This window comes from Ruditapes philippinarum, unplaced genomic scaffold (assembly GCF_026571515.1).
Source record: "Ruditapes philippinarum isolate M1 unplaced genomic scaffold, ASM2657151v2 ctg2723_1_1_1_1, whole genome shotgun sequence".
Taxonomy (NCBI): Eukaryota; Metazoa; Mollusca; class Bivalvia; order Venerida; family Veneridae; genus Ruditapes; species Ruditapes philippinarum.
Window position 1 is genome coordinate 158381 of NW_026865470.1, and position 22029 is coordinate 180409.

Below are 22029 nucleotides of genomic sequence, written 5' to 3' on the forward strand. Positions count from 1 at the left end.
GACTGTTTCTATACTAAAGAATATCATATTGTTTTAAACATGTTTATGTTAAGCCAAACAAATGTTTAGATAATATGTATAATAATTATATTCCTCCATCTTCAGATACCCACGGCTGAAGAATTAAACATTTGTGGTTTCTTTTAAATTGAATGTCAAAATTTTGTTTATATTTTTGACAAATTGTGTTTGGAATTTATTTGATAACCTATCCTGCAATTTTCTTTCTAATAAAAGACTAACCATATCACATTTCTCAAGTCAATGCTGACTTTAAATAATGAAAAATAACACTGTTTTCTAAATTAAACTTCTTAAATTAGGAGCTAGTGCCAAGGATCGGATGACTTTTTCTTTGTTAAAAGCAACGCAATTTTGGAGCGTCGAACTGGCTTAGGTCAGCTGATATCAAAGCTGTATTTTACATCTAGAATTTAGCACATGCCCCAAATTTCATTGATGTTTACCAAAGAAACAGAAAGAGGGTCACTTTTTCAAATCATCTAGGTCAGCTGATAACAAATTTAAATTCGACATCTAAAACTGTGCACATGGTCCAAATGTCACAGCTGTATACCAAAACACGAGAATGTAGGTCATTTTATCAAAATCTAGGTCGACTTTTATCAAAGTTCAATTTTACAAAAAATACTGTGCACTTGGTCCAAATTTCATAGACATGAAACTAGGTCACTGTCAAATTATCTAGGTCAGCTGATCTCAAAGTTCAAAAGTAAGTCACTTTGTCAAAGTTTAGGTAATGTGATATCAAAGTTCAATTTTATATCTAAAACTGTTCTTATTGTCAAAATCTCATTGTAACAGAAAAAATATGATAATTTTATAATTTTGACCTTGAGGGTCAATGTCACATTTAAGTCATTCACTATGTTCTATTGGTAGCAAGTCTTGTTTTGGTAAAGTATAAATCGAATCCGTACATATCCAACCTATTAGAATTTAACCAGAATTCAAAAATTTGACCTTGACGGCCAAGGTGAGTAAATCTCAAGGTCAAGGTCACTTCCACATTTGAGAAGCTCTTGTTTAAAAGGTTCTTTTGTTCTTGTTTGAAATTTGAAAAAAATCCACTAGTTTATTACCAAGTTACAGTCAATAATAGCAAACAAATAGTGAAAATGTAATAATTCAACCTTCAATGTCCATATCATATATGAGCCAATTTGAATTTGCTATACATGAAGGTCTTATCCTTAAAACAAGATGGCCAAGATGGCCCTATATCGCTTCCCTGACCTATCAACCTCAAGAGCAACGTCTTAGACAAGCATCCTGGCCAAGTTTGATGACAATTGAGTCCACAATTGTGACCTCTAGAGTATTAACAAGGTTTATCCTTATTGGTCGTGTGACCTTGTTTTTGACCACAGCTGACCCATATTTTAACTTGACCTAGAAATCATCAAAGCAAACTTGTAGACTAGTTTCCAGGATATCTGGAGCACAACAGTAGCCATTAAAGAGTTCACAAGATTTTTCTATTTTTAGCTCATGTTACCTAGTTTTACATCAGACATGACCCATGTTTGAACTCCCCAAAGTAATTAACCAGATAAGCATCCTGACCAAGTTAAATGAAAATTGAAACAAAAAAATGTTTCCATTAGAGTATTAACAGGGTTTTTCCATACTTGGGCAGTGTGACCTAGATTTTGACCCCAGGTGACCCATATTCGAACTTGGCTTAGAAATCATCAAAACAAACTTTCAGACCAATTTCCAGGATATCTGGATCAACAGTAGCCACTAGAATGTAAAATATTATTTTTCTCCTGTGACCTGCTTTTTGACCGAAGACGACCCATATTAAAACTGGACCTAGAAATTATCAAAACAACCTTCCTGATCAATTTCCAGGATATTTGGATCAAAACTACAGCAACTAGTGTCCTAGTTTTTCACAAGAACGATCAATATTCGAAATTGACCTAGAAATCATCAGAACAATTTTCGTAATCAATAACCAAAATATTTGGATCAAAACTGCAGCCACTAGAGTGTTAACAAGATTTTCAGCCCATGTGACTAAGTCTTTGACCAGAGATGACCCATGTTAGAACTTGACCTAAAAATAATCAAAACACCTTCCTGATCAATTTCCAGAATATTTGGATAAAAAATGCAGCCACTAGAGTGTTAACAAGAATTTTCTATTTTTAGCTCCTGTGACCTAGTTTTTGACCAGAGACAATCCATATTCGAACTTGACCTAAGAATCATCAAAACAACTTTCCTGACAAATTTCCAGGACATTAACATCAAAATTGCAGCCGCCAATAGAATGTTAACACGATTTTTATATTCTTAGCTCCTGTGAGAACCAATATTCAAACTTGATTTAGAAATAATCAAAGCTATTTTCCTAACCAATTTCCAAAATAGTTGGAACAAATCTGCAGCCACTAGTGTTAACAAGATTTGTTCTATTTTCAGCCCCTGCGACCTTGTTTTTGACCAGAGACAACCCATATTCGAACTTGACCATAAAATCATCAAGAATAACCCTCATGATCCATTTCCAGGATATTTAAATAACAAATGCAGCCACTAGTGTTAACAAGAATTTTATATTTTAGCTCCTGTGACCTAGTTTTTGACTAGAGACGACCTCTATATATTCAATCATCACCTAGAAATCATCAAAAAACCTTCCTATCAAATTTCCAGAATATCTGGATCAAAACTGAAGCCACTACAGTGTTAACAAGCTTTTTTCTATTTTAGCTCCTATGACCTAAGTTTTGACAGATGACCCATATTCGACCTTGACCTAGAAATCATCAAAACAACCTTCCTGATCAATTTCCAGGATATTATGATCAAAACTGCAGCAACCATAATGTTAACATTCTCATTCTATTTTTAACACATGTGACCTAGTTTTTGTCGTAAGATGATCCATATTCGAACTTGACCTAGAAATCATCAAAACAATTGTCCTAACCAATTTCAAAATACTTGGATCGGAACTGCAGCCACAAGAGTGTTAACAAGGATTTTTTCTATTTTTAGCTCCTGTGACCTAGTTTTTGATACCAGATGACCCATTTTCGACCTTTACCTGTATTTTATTAACTAAAGACAAACATTCTGACAAAGTTTGATTATGATACAAACAAAACAGTGACTGCTAGAGTGTTAACAACCAAATTGTAGACGATGCACAACAACGGACGTTTGACATAGCACCATCACTATAGCTTTAAATGTTGTGACTTAAAATAAAGTCAATCCATTCAATAATAACAAAGTTATAGCCAGTTGCAACGAAAAAATGGAAATTTCAACAATGTGACCTTCAAAATCAATGTCATTTATGTGTAAAGGCCAAAGCCTGTCCAGTCAACTTAAAGGGCTGTCCTAAAAGATTGCTGTGTGGAAGTTTAAAGACAAACTATTAAACAAGAGGGTCATGATGGCCCTGAGTCGCTCACCAGAAACAACTGCTTTTCAGTGTTGGAATGTCAAATTGAATAATTTCTTATATCAAATTTGAGCATAGAATATGTTTCAACAATAATGTGAAGAAATTCCATAACCTGGGACATTAAGGTTTAGCTTAAACAGGGCCAATCAAGTTAATATGACTACCCAAAAACGCCTTTTCCCAACAGTATTTCAGTCATATAGGCGGTAGTTTCCTAACCATCGTTCCTGGAGAGTTATACCAGTACTAGACTACCATCCTCCGCGCTAAACTACCAAAGCATCAACTTGATAAAAGACTACCCAATAATGCTACAGACAAAGTTGGGTGATCATCCATCAATTAGTTCTCTAGAAATACACATTTAAAGGTATTTCTATTTATAGATTTTGTGGCCCCTAAAAGGGGCCAATCAAATTAATATGAGCAAACTTGATAAAAGACTACCCAAGAATGCTACAAAGTTTGGTGATCATCTATCAATTAGTTCTCTAGAAATAGACATATAACGGTATTTCTATTTTTAGCTTTAGCGGCCCCTACAAGGGGCCAATCAAATTAATATGAGCAAACTTGATAAAAATACTACCTGAAAATGCTACAGACAAAGTTTGGTAACCATCCATCAATTTGTTCTGTAGAAGAAGTTGTTTGAAGATTTTTTTTCTATTTTCAGCTCTAGAGACCCCTAAAAGGGGCCAATCATAATAATATGAGCAAACTTGATAAAAGACTACCCAAGAATGCTACAGACAAAGTTTGGTGATTATCCATCAATTAGTTCTGTAGAAGAAGATGTTTAAAGGTTTTTCTATTTTTAGCTCTGTTGACCCCTAAAAGGGGCCAATTGGAATGACATGAGCAAATTGAAGTGTGACTGTCACAAGGATGCTACAGACCAAATTTGAATTAATCTGCCCAGCAGTTTCAGAGAAGACGATTGTTAACGCATGACGACGGACGGCGGAGTATCCCCCTTTGATACTAATAGCTCACACTGAGCCTTCGGCTCTGATGAGCTAAAAATAACAAAGTTTAAGTCACTAACAGCAAAAATCAAGCAAATTTTAGACATTTGACCTGGAAATAAGATCATTTATTAATGAAGGTCAAGTTATGTCTGCTCTACTTAAGGTTTTCCCAAGAGTTATTATGGCTGAGTATTAAGACAAGACACTGACAACTTAAAAAGTCATGACCAATGTTAAAGTTTGTTGGATGGCAAATAGAACGCCATTATGACTGTAACAATACCTTGTTTTTTTCTTTAAAAAAATGTTGAGCTAAGATACCAAGTTATAACTAATATGAAAGTATTTTCCTCCAGGTTATTACATTCATTCAGGCAGAAAACTCAATCTGTGCTCTGATTGACAAAAGGCATTTTTATATATAGAAACCTATAATTACATCTTACACAATATGTAATTTTCTTGTCCTTCTCATGAGGAAATAAATAAATTAATTCATGCTGTGAGCTTGTGGAACTAATTATGTTCTCATCTGTAAGCCATCCATCTTGTTAACAATAATGTATAAAATAACCTTTTTAGTCAAAAGATCTTTTATGAATGCACATTTAATACATGAAGGTAAAATAAGTGATTTTAATTCAAAGAGCTGTGACATAAGAACAACTGTATGAGTGTATTTGTATTGAAGTACTGATGTGAAGTACTGATGTTTTTTTTTAGTTTCAAACTAAATAATATACATATTGCAATGACAATTATTGAAATCAGTCTGACATAATTTTCTAAGAATGTTGTTGCTTTGAAAATTCATATGTAAAATCAAGTTGATGTTTAATGAGCACAAACGTACTGTAAAAATACAATCAACCCTACTGCTGTATTATGTTAAATCAACATTGTTATTATCATTTGGCGACTTTTCAGTTTACTGTTTGAGGAAAGCTGGAAAGTCGGTATGATGAAGAAATGTATGGGACATTGTTACACAGTAAAAAACAATATAGTACAATTTTATTTACCATTAACAGGGTGTAATACATGCATCAACACGACTAGTTTTTGTGTGGAATTAGCAACAATCACACTTTTAAATGCACAGAATAAGCCCACAAAATTGAGTGTCAAAAGAGTAAATAAATTTAAACTTAACAAACAAAGACATGTTTTCAGTGTAACAAGAATACCTCTTCCTATTACATTTTATGGTTGCTTATAATTATGTAAACCTGGGGGACTACAGTGTGTGCTTTCTAGAAAATAATATTAAAGGATCTCCACTGAGGTTTTATACATGATGGGATTGAAAAAAAATATGAGACTAGCTCCACATTGTTTGCTCTCTCCATTTTTTTCAAGAATGATTTTTCTAAATGACCCATGTAAATGTGTAAAATGACCCAAAATTGAAGAGTGCCGTGATGTTTTTTACTCAAATCTAGCTAAGAATAACACAAAAATATGATATTTGATTTATTTATAGACCTTAAAATTATCTTTTGCATATATTTCCAAGTTGCTCTATTTGAGAAATCAAAAGTTTATATTGTACGGGCTTTGGACCTCTGTTCCTTCAAAACTCTATTGATCATTATATAAAAACTGTAATGAAACCATACATGGTACTATTTCGCACCAATAGAATTGAACTGTTTAATGGCATGTTAAAACTTCCATTTAGTTGGCTAAATATGAACAATTATATAAAATTTCATGTAAAACATGTACTTTCAATAGTTTCGAATACTGATGTTCCAGTAAAACTTTATAATCATAAGTTCAAAAAGGGCCATAAAGCAATCAAAATCCATGCAAGAGTTGGCCTTGTATTATGACCTCCATTTATGACACTGGCGACATCTTTTAAGTACTCCCTAAATGTCTTTATTGGTTTTGAAGTAATAATGAAGTTGAAAATGCATTGTTAAAAAGTGACCTCAAATTATGATCTTAATAATGGTGTAAAGTTACAAACAAGTATCTTCATATGTTGTTAAGATATGATGTTGTAAAAGAAGTTACATCTCACATAATATGTTATTTTCTTAGAAGCACTTAAACTTTAACCAAAGCCAATAGGTGAGTAGGATAGCCTCCATATTCTTTAAAAAGCCAAGCTGTGTGAATATAAACTATACAACATACCTAAAATTATGTTTTTGCTTTGTTATAAAATGTTACCATTGGCAATGTCAAAGAATTTGTCAGAAAATATTTTCATTTAGATTAAAAAGAAAACTGCCTTTTGAAATAGGTCACATAGTGGCTTTAGGAAAAATGCCTACTGAAAAAAATGTTAACTGATTTACGGTTAAGTAATTTTGAATTGTACTCAAAAAAATCCTCTGGCATAAATTATTCCAAGAGTTCATTTACCTACTGACAAATACTACATCCTTTTGTTGAACCTTTACAATACCGACAAAAAAATCTTTTATATTTCTTATGCAAACAATATACTGTTTACAATATATCCACCTAAATGATAAGAAACATAAAGATATGATTACAATTGTAGGAATTAAATCATTTTTAATGTTTCTTTTTACTTTCTGACAGACATTTGCACAATAATGTTACTTTCCTGAAAAGTTACCACCAGACCCTAAGCCATAGAAAAACTCTAGTGTGTCACTCTCTTTATCAAGTTTTCTCTTGCATCCACCAAAGTGAATATCAGATTCATACACCTCCAGCTTATCTCCAACCAATGTCTTGAAATTAGATACTGGCATTCCACTCCTTATTGTTTTACTTAAGTCCTCTTTGAAAACATTGTAGTTTAGAAGCAGCCAAACAAAAAATACCGCTTTTAATTGAAACTGATTATCAACAGTAAGGATAACAGGTGCTCCTTCCAAAAGAATATCAGAATCTGGAATATACATAAATAACTGTATCTGATTTCTTGAGATAGAAATCAAAGGAGCAGGTCTTTTCATAGCAAAACTGGTAACAATTGATTCAGCAAGTATCTGACGTTGATAAGAAATCCTGTTCTCCTTTTCCACTGAAATGTTCATTTCTGTAGCAGTAGTTGTATGATCTATGTCTATTAGGATATTACCATTGCAAATAGTGTCTACACTCCCGTGCCATACACTAGGATTACCTGAAAAAAAAAACATTAAGCATCACTGATATGTGAAACATGAACATTTTTCTTCTAAAGCTACTCTCCTACACAAAGCGGGTCTAATAAACGTCCGCAACATGTTCACGGGTGTGATAAAAGGGTTGTTTATATGTGTCAAGTGAAACATAACAACCATTAGGCCACAGTTATCTTTGGAAAACTACAAATTTTATTTCTATGCATATTTAATAATTGTAAACAAATATGTTGTCGATTTTTAGACACAATTTGTGTGGGAGAGTAGCTTCAAAAAATAAAACGAGAGGGCAATGATGGCCCTTATATCCTTAACCTTTTTAAGGCTCTTAATAACAAGAAACAACTATAACTGCCACTGTCATGACATGAATACCCCCGCATACAACTTTGTAAGAATCAATAGTGGTCATTTAGAACTAAAGGTCAACCTCCTTGCCAAATCTGAGGGTAGTATATCAGTGCATTGGTAAGTTATCTATTCTACATGTTTTTAGAGGCAAAGATCAAAGTGACCTTTACTTTTGACCTACTGACCTCAAAACTGAAACTTCCACTGCCTGACTTGAATACCCCTCCCCCATTCATGCAACTTTGCCTGGGGGTGTTTTATGATGAATACATGAGAACATTTTTCAATACTTCAAATGTGAAAATGTCAAAATCAATGCACTGCGGACAGATATTCCTAATCAGTTGAGCAGACAAGTTTATTGTAGTAAAAGTTCAAGTGACCTTGATGACCTTTGACCCAGTGAATTAAAAATCAATAGTGGTAACTTTATGGTTATGACTAACCTCCATGCCAAATATGAAGACTTAGGGTCAAAGGATTCTTAAGTTTTTGGGCGGACAAGCTTTTTTTTAGTCAAGGCCCCTGTGACCTTTGATCTGGTGACCTCAAAATCATTAGGAGTCATCTAATGGTCATGACTAACCACCATGCCAAAAAGGGAGTCTGTGGGTCAAAAGATTCTTATTTAATTTTAAAGCAATTGATTGGACAAGCTATTTGAAGTAAAGACCCCTTTGACCTTAACCTTTGACCCAGTAACCTCAAAATCTATAGGGGTCATTTTATGGTCATGACCAACGTCCATGTGGAATATGAAGACTGTGGGTCAAAGGAATCTAAACTTATTGGGTGGCCAAGTTTCTTGTAGGCAAGGCCCCTGTGACCTTGACCTTTGACCGGGTGATCTCAAAATCAATCGGGGTAATCTACTAATCATGACCAATCTCAATACCACATATGAAGACTGTGGGATAAAGGAATTTTAAGTTATTGGGCGCACACCCGCACACGACCGGACTCCAGTATATCCCCCTTACAACTTTGTTCTGCGGGGTATAATTAATGTTGTTAACTACTAATAATAAAAGTCAGATCTATAGGCTTAATGGCACATTATGTCTCAGAAATCAAAATTTCTTTTTTTTTCTCTTTAGAAATGTCAAATGTGTTGAATAGTGTTTGAATAATGTAATTAGGGCACATTAGCTGTTTTACAACTTGAGAAAGTTAAGCGCTAAACTTGCACTAATGTGTTGTAAAGGTCGCAAAATAATATTTTGACTTTGATACAAAACACTAATTAACTGTAATTATACTTATTGCCGATAGAGCAATAGTTGCAAAAGTTGCATGAACATGGCAAATGAGTACATGTAGTTATTTGAAAACTGTAACAAGAAACCAAATATTGAAAGATTTTGAGAAATTAAATTGGGAGCATTTCTGATGCATCATAAATGGGTCTTTAAATTCATCTTAAACTGGTATCTTCATCTGAAGTAGTGCAAATGTATAAAAAAAAGTCCCATATTTGGGCTCTGTGGCCTAGATTTTGGCCCCAGATGATGTAAATTCAAATATTAGCTAAAAACTAACAAAACATTGTTTCCGATAAATTTCCAGAATATATGGGCTGAAAAAATTACCTCTAAAGTGTTAAGTAGGGTTTTCTGTAACAGCTTTGTGACCTAGTTCTTATCCCAGGCAAGATGATAATATTTCTTAGATATTTGGACTTAAATGTGACATCTAGAGTGATAACACTATTTTTGGATTACTTAGACAGTGTTACTGTAACCTAGTTTTTTACCGACCAATTTTACAACTTGAGCTAAAATCCACCAAACAATATTTCTGACAAATTCCTATGATATTTGGACTGAAGCAGTAGCTTCCAAAGTGTAAATGATAGCGTGATAATGATCTAAATATAGATGATTTGGTGGACATTCATTGATCCTAGTAATTCTTATTCTTAGCTAGCTCAGGCAACCATAAAAAATAGGATCAATCATGAAGTGGTGACACCAATGGGAACAATAACATGTCTGTAGCAATAGCTAGAACTTTTTCTTTAAAACTTTCACTCTAAAAATCACATTAAATGTAAATATGTAAACTGCTTTTAACTTTGAGTAGTTGGCTTGACAAAAACATGCATTTTGTGCTTTTCTCCATGCTCATGTGACAAATGTTCATGCTGTTTGTTTTACTTCCACAACAAATAATGCACAATACATCTAGCAAATTGTTGCTCTGAAACTGCCTATTATCAGATGGCTAACTATCAAACTAAGTAGAAATGTCATAGCCACATTAGTGTGCAACTTAAAGAATAATTTTCACAATCATCATTCAGTTGCTGCTGTATGTGCAATAAAGCTTATTAACATGATAAATCCACTTTACTCCTTTATTATCTTAATTATCTTAACTAAATTAGCATGCTGTCATATCCTTACCAAGACTTGTGTCTCCAAAGTCAAGCAGTGCTCCACATTTACAGGGACAGCCTTGTACCTTGGCATATCCATCATCACTTAAAATTGTTTTCCTCTTAGGTGCAAGTTTCTTAAACAAATGTGCAGCAAGAATGTTTGCCCATTCAACCTCACTAACACTTCCATCAGAATATTTCTGCAAAACTTCCTTGTCACGATCATAGTCTGAAAAGGAAGAAAAATTTAATTTAAGTTCAATTATGCTATATATCACTTATCATCAACAACAATAATTTTATTCTTAAACAAGAGCCACCACAAACAGCCACCACAAACAAGTGCCATTCACAAACAAGAACCATTCACAAACAAGAGAAAACTTTCATTTTTATAATTATCAAATGAAAAAAAAATTATAAAGGTCTTCATTGGTGAATGTGTGTCAAAGATCTGAATATTATTTGAATAACTCAATTTCAAAGTATTGGCCTGCATGATGTTAAGTCCAAGCATAACATGAATACATATACAACAATTAATACAAGAGCGATCAGTGATCACATGTGTCACCTCGTGTTGGCCAATTTTATGATGGGACAAGTTTTGTGACAGACAGAGAAGTGCTCGGAGTAGTGGGGACATATATTCCTGTAAAGTTAGGCCCAGTAGCTTATGAGGAGTAGTGGGGACATATTTTGTGACAGACGGACAGACAGACAGTGCACAAGTAGACTTGGTACTGATCATTCCTGTAATTTTAGTTTGGATAAAATTGCACCAGTAGTTTATGAGGAGTAGTCCCGACAAGCTTTTGTGTATCTGGCAACACACAGAAAAAAAACACTTTTTATCAAAGGGCCATAACTCAGCCAAAAATCATTCAACCGGAAAACTCATGCAATATGCGCAAGGACTTGAGCTACAGATCACTCCTGTAAAGTTTCATTGTAATTGCATTAGTTGTATAAGAGAAGTAGTCCTGACAAAACTTTAAAAATAAAAATTATTAAAGGGCCATAACTCTTACAAAAATCATTGAACCGGAAAATGCTGACAATATGCACAACCAGACTTGGTACTGATCATTCCTGTAAAGTTTGGATGAAATTGCACCAGTAGTTTATGAGGAGTAGTCCGGACAAGTCCGGACAAGCTTTTGTCATTTGTGTATCTGGCAACAGTCACCGAAAAAAACACCTTTTTATCAAATGGCCATAACTCAGCTTAAAATCTTTCAACCGGAAAACCCGTGCAACATGCCCAAGGACTTGAGCTACAGATCGATCCTGTAAAGTTTCATTTAAATTGTGTTAGTGGTATAAGAGAAGTAGTCCGGACAAACTTTAAAAATAAAAATTATTAAAGGGCCATAACTCTTACAAAAATCATTGAACTGGAAAATGCTGACAATATGCACAACTACACCTGGTACTGATCATTCCTGTAAAGTTTGGATGAAATTGCACCAGTAGTTTATGAGTAGTAGTCCGGACAAATTTTTGACGGACGGACAGACGACGGAGAAGTGATCCATATATGTCGCCTGACTACTTCATAAAGGCGACACAATAAAGCTGCAGCAAAATTGATAAATAGAGAATACTGAATGTTTGTATTTATTGAACAAGTTGAATAAAATTATAACAATTGCCAGCCTCTGGGCAAAATAATATTTTATAATAATGTTTATTTGTATTTAAAATCATGAAGTCAAGTTAAATAATTCCTTGTTTTATGATTGGCCTTTATATCCAAAAACAAATTCATTGTTTGAATAAAAAAAATTGTAACCATTAAAAATCTTCAGGAAATGCTTATCCATTTTCTATATTACTTGCTTCTTTTTCTATCTACCAATACCATCAAAGAATTACCTTTATTCAAAGTATGCAAACTGTAAATAACATGTATTATATGATTTTATATCTAAACGCTAAACCTTTTTGCAAAGTGAATTTTAGCCTTGAGACGTGTATGACAGTTAAGCATAAGTAAAAGTTATGCATGCTACATCATAGTACTTCATAATGACCTAATGATAATCTATGTGGTTGAAGCTACAAATGTTCACGATTTTTTAACATGCAACTTTTTGGCGGATACTAAAATTCTTGGAAATGTATCCACTGCAAAAAATGCTTACTTAAAAAAGCGTGAAATAATTTCTAAGAATACAGAACCCAAAAGACTGAACTCATTTTACATTGATGTGCCAAAAGTGACTTTACACTATGTATAACTTAAATGATGTGATGCTAAACTATATGCCAGGGTTTTACATCTCTTTGATATTTTAGGGGTCCAGTGGATGCACTGCCTAGAAATGTCCGGGTCCATGGCTATATTTTAGGGGTTCAAAATTATATTCACTGAAAAAGACTATGAAGACCACTCAATTTTGCTCATTCACAAAATCATTTATTTACCCTGTAAGAAATATGCATGTATATTGTACTGTTTTCATGAGTAGTACATGATTTTTAATATATCTGTTATCACTTTATTATAATAAATTAGTTTGGTTTTTATTATAGCCCTTTACAATAATATTATGTTCAATTTCCCAGGCTTAAATATAGTCTTTGAGTGGCTGGAGTGGAATGTCATGTTTTATTTAATCGCATATTTTGAGATTGATAAGGTGATTGCACTAACAGAATGGAAACTGTTCTGATCAGTATCTGTTAATATTTTAGCTGTACTAGAAAACACACAAATATGTTGCGTTTTTAAAAAATATCATATGTAAACACAAGGCAGACTAAACCTCTTTGCACCTCTCATAAATTAATTTTGCCAAAAACCATTATTTTTTATTACATCAATGATAATTGACAAAACCTTTAAGTGTTTTTAAATTTCTATAACACTAAAAAAAATTAATTTTCCCAAAAAACCAACGGGCCTTTTTTTGTTATACAAAATTCATTTCCAAAACCATTTAGATTGACTTTGGGATAGGGCTAACAATATTTAATTTTGCCTAGTTTTTTGAAAAAAAGGTCTTTTCTTAATAAAGATACAAAAAAAAACCCAAAAAATACCTAAAATAGTTTTTTATGGTTAACCTCACCCAGTTACTTTTAAGCTTGAACAGAAAATTTTGTCTTTAAAGTTTCTGCGGGGGCCTTGCCAATAGTTTTTGCACATTTAGATTTCAATTTTTTTAATTTCCCGAAAGGGAACAAATCCCAAAAGCATTTTCTGTTTGGGCTGTTTTAGATTTTTAACTGGAATTTTGCGGGCTTCGAGAAGAAAGAGATAAAATCATATGGGGTCAGAAAACAATAATTTCTATTGTCTAGGATTATATTTGTGCATACACTTGGATGCAAGTGGATAACTTACATGCGTACATGTCAAAAATTTATGCGTATAGGGACGCAAAAGGGACGTAAAGCCCTAATATGCACAACTGTACACCATTTTTAATATTGCCATGGGTATGTAATAAAGTAAAAATGACCATTTCAAGTTTAAATGATATTTCACTTTAAGAAGTATAGTAATGTTATCTAACATATCATCGGATCATTGATAAGAAATGAAAGTTAAAGTGAAAAATATTTTACTGCACTAAAACTTTAATCTGAAATCTGGACGCGGACACCGACGAGGGGGTGAGGACAGCTCTCCATATTCTTCGTATAATCTGGCTAAAAATAAAATCTGGAACTTGGTTAACTAAATTTTGTTTTGTATACAGCTACATTGTACTTGTGTCATGTCTTGAAGTACATATGGAAAATAGTTTTGGCAAATTGTAGCTACATTAAATAAAGCCTTTATTATTTTTTTTTTTTTAACCTATAGTATCATTCAATACAAGGCCTTTTATGATTCTGGTACTGTATGATTTAGGTAATTTGTATACCCTCCTCAACAGGACTCAAATTAAGTGTCAACATAAACATAAATAAACAAAGCAGTTTTTTAGTTAGGAGAGGAACCTTGCTGTACAGTGTCAAATCTTTGAATCTCTAGCTTTTAAATAAAGACATTTACATGGAAAAATGTTCAAATAATGTCCGTAGAGCCACAGAAAGGAAAATGCGGAATGGTCCCGGGTTCGAGTCCCAGTCAGGTTACACATTTTTCTCAGCCCATGACACTTGCTAAATATTATATTTTACTTGTTCAATAAGTTCAGTATAGCGCCTACACTCATTCGGTAGTCTCTATGTATAAAATATAAACATATGTGAGTTAATTTGCCAAATAAGTCCCTAGATCTATACTTTCTTAATTAAAGTCAGACTTGAACCAAAAAAACAAAAATATGATATTAGCCTACCTGTCAGGTATTTCGCCAGAAATTTTAAGGAAGTAAGCACTGCTGTTCTTTTTTGCGCTTCCAATCTATCAGGTAAAACCCCTTCCATGAAAAAATGTTTTAATATTTCAATCTCAAACAACGTCTTGTAAAAAACAAACGCCATGTTTCTTCTGCGTTGAATTTGTGCGTCTGTGAAAGAATAATTATACATTGCATTACAATTGGAAATGGTGATAGCGACCAACTTCTGGGTTCCCACAAAAGTCACTAAATCTAAAAATTCAGTTTTATGCTTCATCAATACTTTAAAATCTGCCTCTTGCAATAGTTCATTATTTTCACCACCAAAGTCTACTTTCGTTTTGGCAGCCATATTGTCAATAACGATTCGTCCCACTGAAGATTCGGATCATTACGATTCGCCCATTTTTTTCGCACCATTACGATTCGCCCATTTTTAGTGACCATCCGTCCAAAATGAAAATTCGCTAAACTTTAAATAGATTAAATGAAACATACGTATATAAATCGTAAACATTTAAAGACGAATAAATCATATATTGATCAATGGACGAAATTGAATGTCATATTTGTATATTCAAACACATATCTAGGTTATATACTGTACACGGGGAATGTTAGCAAAGTACATGTATTGATTTATTTTGTCTAGGACTACCCACAAACAATGTAATACAATAATGGAGACTCTTGGAGCATTTCCTATTGCACATTTGACACTTCACGTTTTCTGAGAAAGGTTCAGACATATATAATATGCAAAACATAATTAATATCTGCGCAAAATCTTTTTTGTTATTGTTTCAATTTTATGTATTTCTGCGTGTTGTTAACATGCCTAAGTGTTAACAATGATTTCATATCACTGACAGTAATTGGTAATTAGGCCTACTTGCACACGTTTTTTTTTCAGGTGCAGAATATCTATTTTTGCGAACCTGAAAATTGATTTTTATATAACACATTATATTAATATATAGAGGATATTTGTTTGTTTGTGTGTAAGATGAAATTTTATTTCATCGAGTGGGCTTTAAAAACAGTATTCTCACGAGTGGCGTAGCCACGAGTGAGAATACTGTTTTTAAAGTTCACGAGATGAAATAAAATTACATCTTACACAACAAACAGACAAATTTTCTTTTTATTTTATGCTTAAAAACAAGTTATTTAAAACGAAATTTCCATAATTTTAACGTTTATATTAAAATCTGTTTCCCCCATTGAGAGCCCCATTTAGACGGAATTTCTCATTTAAAACAAGAAGTCTTGAGCTGAAAAATAAGTCCGCCAATCAAGGTTAAATGACGGTGATATTTATTCATTTTATTAAAAAAATATGAATGATCGCTTGTTTTAATAATAAAAACAAAAAATTCTTGTAGGAGAAAAAGTCCAACCATCCATCCATATTTCTGTTACTTACTGCGAATTTATATTAGACCTGGCTTTGTAAAATGTAAGCGGCAGCCATTTTTTGGCTTGCAGCCACGGCTGCAAGCCATTTGTTTTGAATAACTTGTTCCGGTAAGGGGGTTTCCTGTTTCCAATTGTTAGTGCATGATTGAACGGGAAACCAGCTGCAATCGTGCCAATCACAACTTTTCGGCCTTTTCCGTCATTCTTCGGATTAATGATAATAGCCGATGTAGTTCCGATTGCAATCGTGACAATTCGGGCGATTCCGTCATACTGCGGAATCAGACGAAGTAATATTACGGAAATCTAAGCTATTTTAGTTACTTCGGTAATCCCAGTTTGTTGATATAATTAGGATTTCTATTTTTTACTTGATTTATCGGTTTAAACCGTAATGAATTATAAACGAAATTGTTCCGTTTCAATTGTTTTTCAAGACGCAAAAGTTAGTTTCTTTTATAATTGTTTTTGTCTGTATTAGTTTTATACAATAGAGAAGGATGACTGTAGTAGTATTCCGTCTTCAAAGGGTGAGTTATATTTAGATCTACTGAACGCAATTCAATGGTGAGGTAATCTAGAAATAGCCCATGCATATCATTAACTTTGCCACGTTAGCGCATCGTATTTGTGATCGTGTAACATAGTTGATACATGCTTATTAATTGAATTTGGTACCACGTAACGAAGTATTTTAGTGCATTTATTTGTCTATTAAGCAAACGAATGATTTCTCTGCGAAAAAGGGGAAATGAAATGTGCACACTTGTTTCCCTTCAGTATGAGTTAGTATTTTTACGATTGATCATTTTCTTTATTAGTTTTATACAATAGAGAATAGATTTCAAATCGTTTTGACAAAAAATATTCGTTTTTCCAAAAAAAAAAACAAAAAAACAACTAAATAAACCCTTTATGATATACAAATACCGTAATTCAAAAAAATTGTGATAATAAATTGAAACCAAAAAAAAAACAACAATTTTAAAGGGTTGGGATGAAGGCACAACTGTGCAAGCCTTTCCTTTTAAAAGGAAACTTTATTAAAGTATTGTATTTCATGGGAGGAAAAATAATTGTGTAAGATTCAGAAGGATATGATTTGGATTTGTTAGTCATACACCTTTTTAAAAGAAAGAGAACTTATTTGAGGATTGTAACAGACAAAAAATAAGTGTTGACAGAAGTGAAAACATTCAGAAAAGGAGCTAGGAAAATGGAAAACTTGGAAGCTTGCTAAGGAACGCAGGGTTGTTTTACTTATTTACGAGTGATGGCTGCATGTCAATGCTTTTCAATTTTTCATAAAGCATACGGCAGTTATTGCTCATAGGATACTTTAATATGCCCAAATGTCATCAAGAGCAGTTTTGCATGGGGAAGGAAAGTATTTTTCAGACTGTAAAAACGAAACAAAAAAATTTAGAGACGAAATTTGGTGATTGGAATTTGAAGGAATAAAAGTAAGTTTTATCTCTGTATTACTTTTGACATCTAAGTTATTTATCTATTTCAGCTTTGCTATTTCTTTTAACAGCCTGACATTGTCAGAATTGTCAGTAAAAATAAAATTGAGGTACCACATGGGGAAAATCTTAAAAAAGTAGTTTCGTCATTGAAAAAAGTGAAATTATATTTTGATAATTTTCACTGTGAAATTATCAAATATAATTTTCACGGATAAATCAGTAATCCACTGAAAAGCATAAAATAAACAGTTTATCTCTTCAGAGCAGAACGCCGTGCTTGCTATGTAAACTGTATTTTATCTAAAAATGAATTGTTGATTCGACCTATAGATAACCCAAAACATAAACTTCACTTAAATCTTAGTAACCTTTAATTACCATTAAATTCGTTCATTTTTTGAACGTTTGGATGATGTTGATAGTTCATGTAGTCATGGTAGTAATCAAGTGTAAATGCTAACACTAATTTGTTTTCAGTCGATGTTAATTTGATATTTTTCTTTAAGACATTATATAGGTATCGTAATGTTGTGGAACACTGCTGGAGTTTTCTCATAAAAAGCTGTTCAATAAAATAACTGCAGTCAATCGTTGTACAATTTTTGCAGAAGATTTATGTGTCCGATGGTTTGCACATGTTTGCCCATAATACTGTAAATAGTATTAGTTGTATGGAAAACTAAAACTGTCTAAATAAACATCTTGTCATATAATAGTGTTTCAAAATAAAACACAATGAACCGTTAATTTACTAAAAGCCTCAGGGTGTCGTCGATCATTTCTAAATTTCAGTATCAATTATATACTGGAATAATTCAAACTCTAATAAAACATATAACTTATTTTGTTTGGTTTGTCTAAAATATAATATTGAATTTAACATGAACAATATAGCAATGATATAATCATCCCGAACTTTATTTCAGTTTAAATACAATATTTAATTAAGCATAGTTTTTATGCCGTAATTGCATCTTTGAACTTAAATGGAAACTGCAAATATTATGGTCATTGCTAAAAGGTTTCTTGGTGAAATACGTATTTCAAATTTATTGTTAAGCATTTGAGCGAATCACAATTTTTCGAAAGAGGCACGATTTGAAACAGTACCTACGTCAAAGATTCAGTACTTTTTTATAATAGAGTTTTGTTTTTAAAGAAAGCAATATGAAAAATGTTTAAGGATAACTTATTATGAACATGTTTGCATTAGGGATACAGTATGTATACAAACGTTTGCAAGAGGGATTAGTGATACAAAAAATGTTGACAGTGAAATCCTTTTAATATGTGTAACATAAAATATTTTTTTTAATATTCTGGTTGGTTTCCTTTTTAAAGTAATGTCATTCTTTACCCAGCCAATAATTAGTTTATAAGAGTCTCATTCACAGTCATGTACACCTAATACATGTACACAAATATAGTGAAATTTACAATACATGCTTTCAAATGGACATTCTTGTAAGGAGTTATATGAGACTACCATAATTTGTTACACACATTTTACAGGTAATAAATTTTACTATCTTCGTTTTTGAAAGATAAGTAACCATTACTAAGAACAATAATTATAAAAGTATTTTAAGATAACCCCACAACTAAAACACTGACACAAATTAGACTGACACTATCATTTGACATGTTATATAGCGACAATACTTCTATACTGTTATTCTCAGCTTAATGCGAATTGGAAACAAAACAATCATGAACAAGATGTGACAATTGTAATTATTAGTAATTTTGAAAATGAAAAAATGAAATCATGCCGCATTAAATATGACGGCTCCTTCTATTTCAATTACAGTAAAGACTGTTTACAGTGACCTTCGATGGGAGAAAAGAAAAAAGGTCATTATAGACAGGGAGTCACTGTGGACAGTCTCTATATAATTCGGATATATGAACATATCATACCAATATTTTGTTGAAAAGCAGGATAGTACCATACTTAGGGTTTAAGTTAAAATTGCATGTATAATTGGTTAAGATTATAAACTACACCATAACATTAGTATCTAAAAGTTACATATTCATTAAAATGTAATTTATATTGATAAATCTGTTTGTAAAAAAAATGTTTAATTTCAATTTTACTAATGAGATGTTACTGTAGAGACATTTAATTTTGTATAATCAACCTGTTTACTTTACGGAGTTCAATGTATTAATAAAACATTAGATACAAATCTCCAAATAATTTCTAGATAAGTGCTCCGAAAAAAAAATAACAATCGAGGTTTCAGACATAACCACACCTTTAAGACGTTTGGCATTGTTTATCTTTACTCGCCAAAACACCGCAGCAATTATGTATATGCATGTGTCTTTAATCATTTTATCGGCGAAAATTGATTAAATTTGTCGCCATATTGTGTAATTGTCAACAAACAGCCACAGTGTATTAGCGTGTCGCCGATTGGTCAATGCAAACTGCCGTAGATACAACGCGCGTTCTAATTCGTCAATCATGAATACGTAATGAGAAAGATAAACATAGTGAACTCTTGCCTTGCGGCGTGTATTGAACTTTGTTGATGTTGACACTCGTTCTTAATTAGCGGATTAACGGTAATTGGTTGTAATTGAGAGGTAACAAATTATTAACAGACCTAGCGGCGTAAATAAGTATGACGGAAAATTATAAAAATCGGGCGACTGAAGCAAAGTCGCTGATCCGAAGGCGACTTCTTCGCCAAAGACGTCACATAGTTCAAGTCATGCTCCCCTTGCAAAAGTCGCTGTTCACGGCTCAAATACCGTAACGGGTGACTAAATCATGGTCGTTGTACGGACTAGACAGGGAGTCGCTACATACAGACCATTTATATAGTAAATACTGTTCGGCGCACCTAACTATGGTCACTATAGACAGAACGTCGCTATATACAGGGGGTCGCTAAGACAGTCTTTACTGTATTATTATTTGTCTTTATTGCGTACCATTCAATAACATAAAATAAAATATTATTTCTGAATCATTTTTTTTCTTCAAAATTTTGATGAAAAAAAAGAAGAAAAACAATTATCAACAAGATGTGACATTTGTAGTTATTAGTAATTTTACAAATAGAAAACGAAATAACGCTTAATTACATTTGGCGACACTTAAAGCAAACTTACAGATTACCAGTATTCTTGCTTGTCATTCTTGCGTGAAATGTATTGCAAACAATAATATACAAATGTTGCACTTAGATCTATCTATTTTATCCTAGTTCAACGCATTGAATTACGTTTGGGACTCATTTGGAAAATTTATGATACATTGTTCTTAAGATATAATAACTTTTATGTCACAAGGCATCCTTCTATACATGGTATTTAATTTTGTTGATGTTTTATAATTGTGTCTATTGATTTACGATATGTTCACTAAAAGTGGTTTACTGTAAGTCTTTTACATTTCATATACGGTTAAACACTAACGAGTCTTCTTTTAGACATTATTGAGTGAGATAAACTGAAATGTTAAGATATTTTATGATCACAAATTCGCAGAAATAAGTCTTTATACCAACAATAAAATAATACATCAATCTAGTCTGCCAATACGTTATCAGATTGACTTATAAAGAAAATCCCTGTATTAAGTGAGTCATGTCAGCTATGCTTGTTTCAAATTGCTACTTCTGACTGTAATTAAGTAGGGTACTTTAGATAATGTTAAAATAAGTGATTATTTACTCGGACTCGAACTCTCTACCTAAAGCTTAATTTGTCAGTTAATAAATATACTTTATGAATGATTTTTTTTATTTGACCTATCATTTCTTGCTTTTCTGCGTGCTTGGTGAAGAAAAGAATAGTTACAAATGATGTATGTTGTTAACGAATGCGCATATATAAAGTATATGATAAGTATCATATTATATAGGTATGTAATATATAGATTAATATATATTAAGAAACGCCTATCGTATTTGTGAAGCAACAGCCTGAAAAACGTAAATGACTGATCATATTGGATGACATAATTTGTTTCCTGGACTCATATTACAAAGTATAATGATGATAATGACTTGTATTTTCTTCGTTATTCTTTATCTAATTATCGAACATTTATCCTGTTGCGTTAATACGAGGCTCTTCTAACCGTGCTATTTTTACAAGAATTTCGTAGTATAATAATATTCCGGATTGCCCACATTGTATCATGCCTTTGAAAATCTAATTAAATGGTACTAAAGGTATGTTGTTAGGTTGTTCGTATCATAATATACAAAATAATCTACTGAATGGGTGAACTATTTGAATAATTCTAAAAATGAATCATTCTTTATTCAAGTAGTTTGTTATTCAAAGTAGTAACTTATCACAACAAGAAATTAGTGCACAAAAACATAGTCATATCGGATACATTGATGGTAAGCTTTTTGGAATACAATATGTAACAGACACCATTCAAAGTCAATGCTTTATATAATTTCTTATATCAATTATTATAATACGCAACATTTAGATTATCAAAAATTGTTAAAACCTATCTTAGATTAATGCTATCAAGGAAAATCACCGTTTTCATGACCGGTTAAGGGATCGATGGTTCCATGTGGTTGGGTCTGGTTGAGGGA

The 22029-nt window shown here is 32.5% G+C and overlaps 1 protein-coding gene across 1 annotated transcript; it reads right to left on the minus strand.

Moving 5' to 3' along the window:
- Nucleotides 1–5416: 5416 nt before the first annotated feature.
- LOC132729172 (uncharacterized) lies at nt 5417–14928 on the minus strand. Its single transcript, XM_060714917.1, has 3 exons — nt 14562–14928; nt 10289–10492; nt 5417–7531 (listed from the first exon to the last, which is right to left on the minus strand). The coding sequence occupies exons 1-3, from the start codon at nt 14914–14916 to the stop codon at nt 6996–6998; spliced, it is 1095 nt and encodes a 364-aa protein (XP_060570900.1). The 5' UTR covers nt 14917–14928; the 3' UTR covers nt 5417–6995.
- Nucleotides 14929–22029: the final 7101 nt, after the last annotated feature.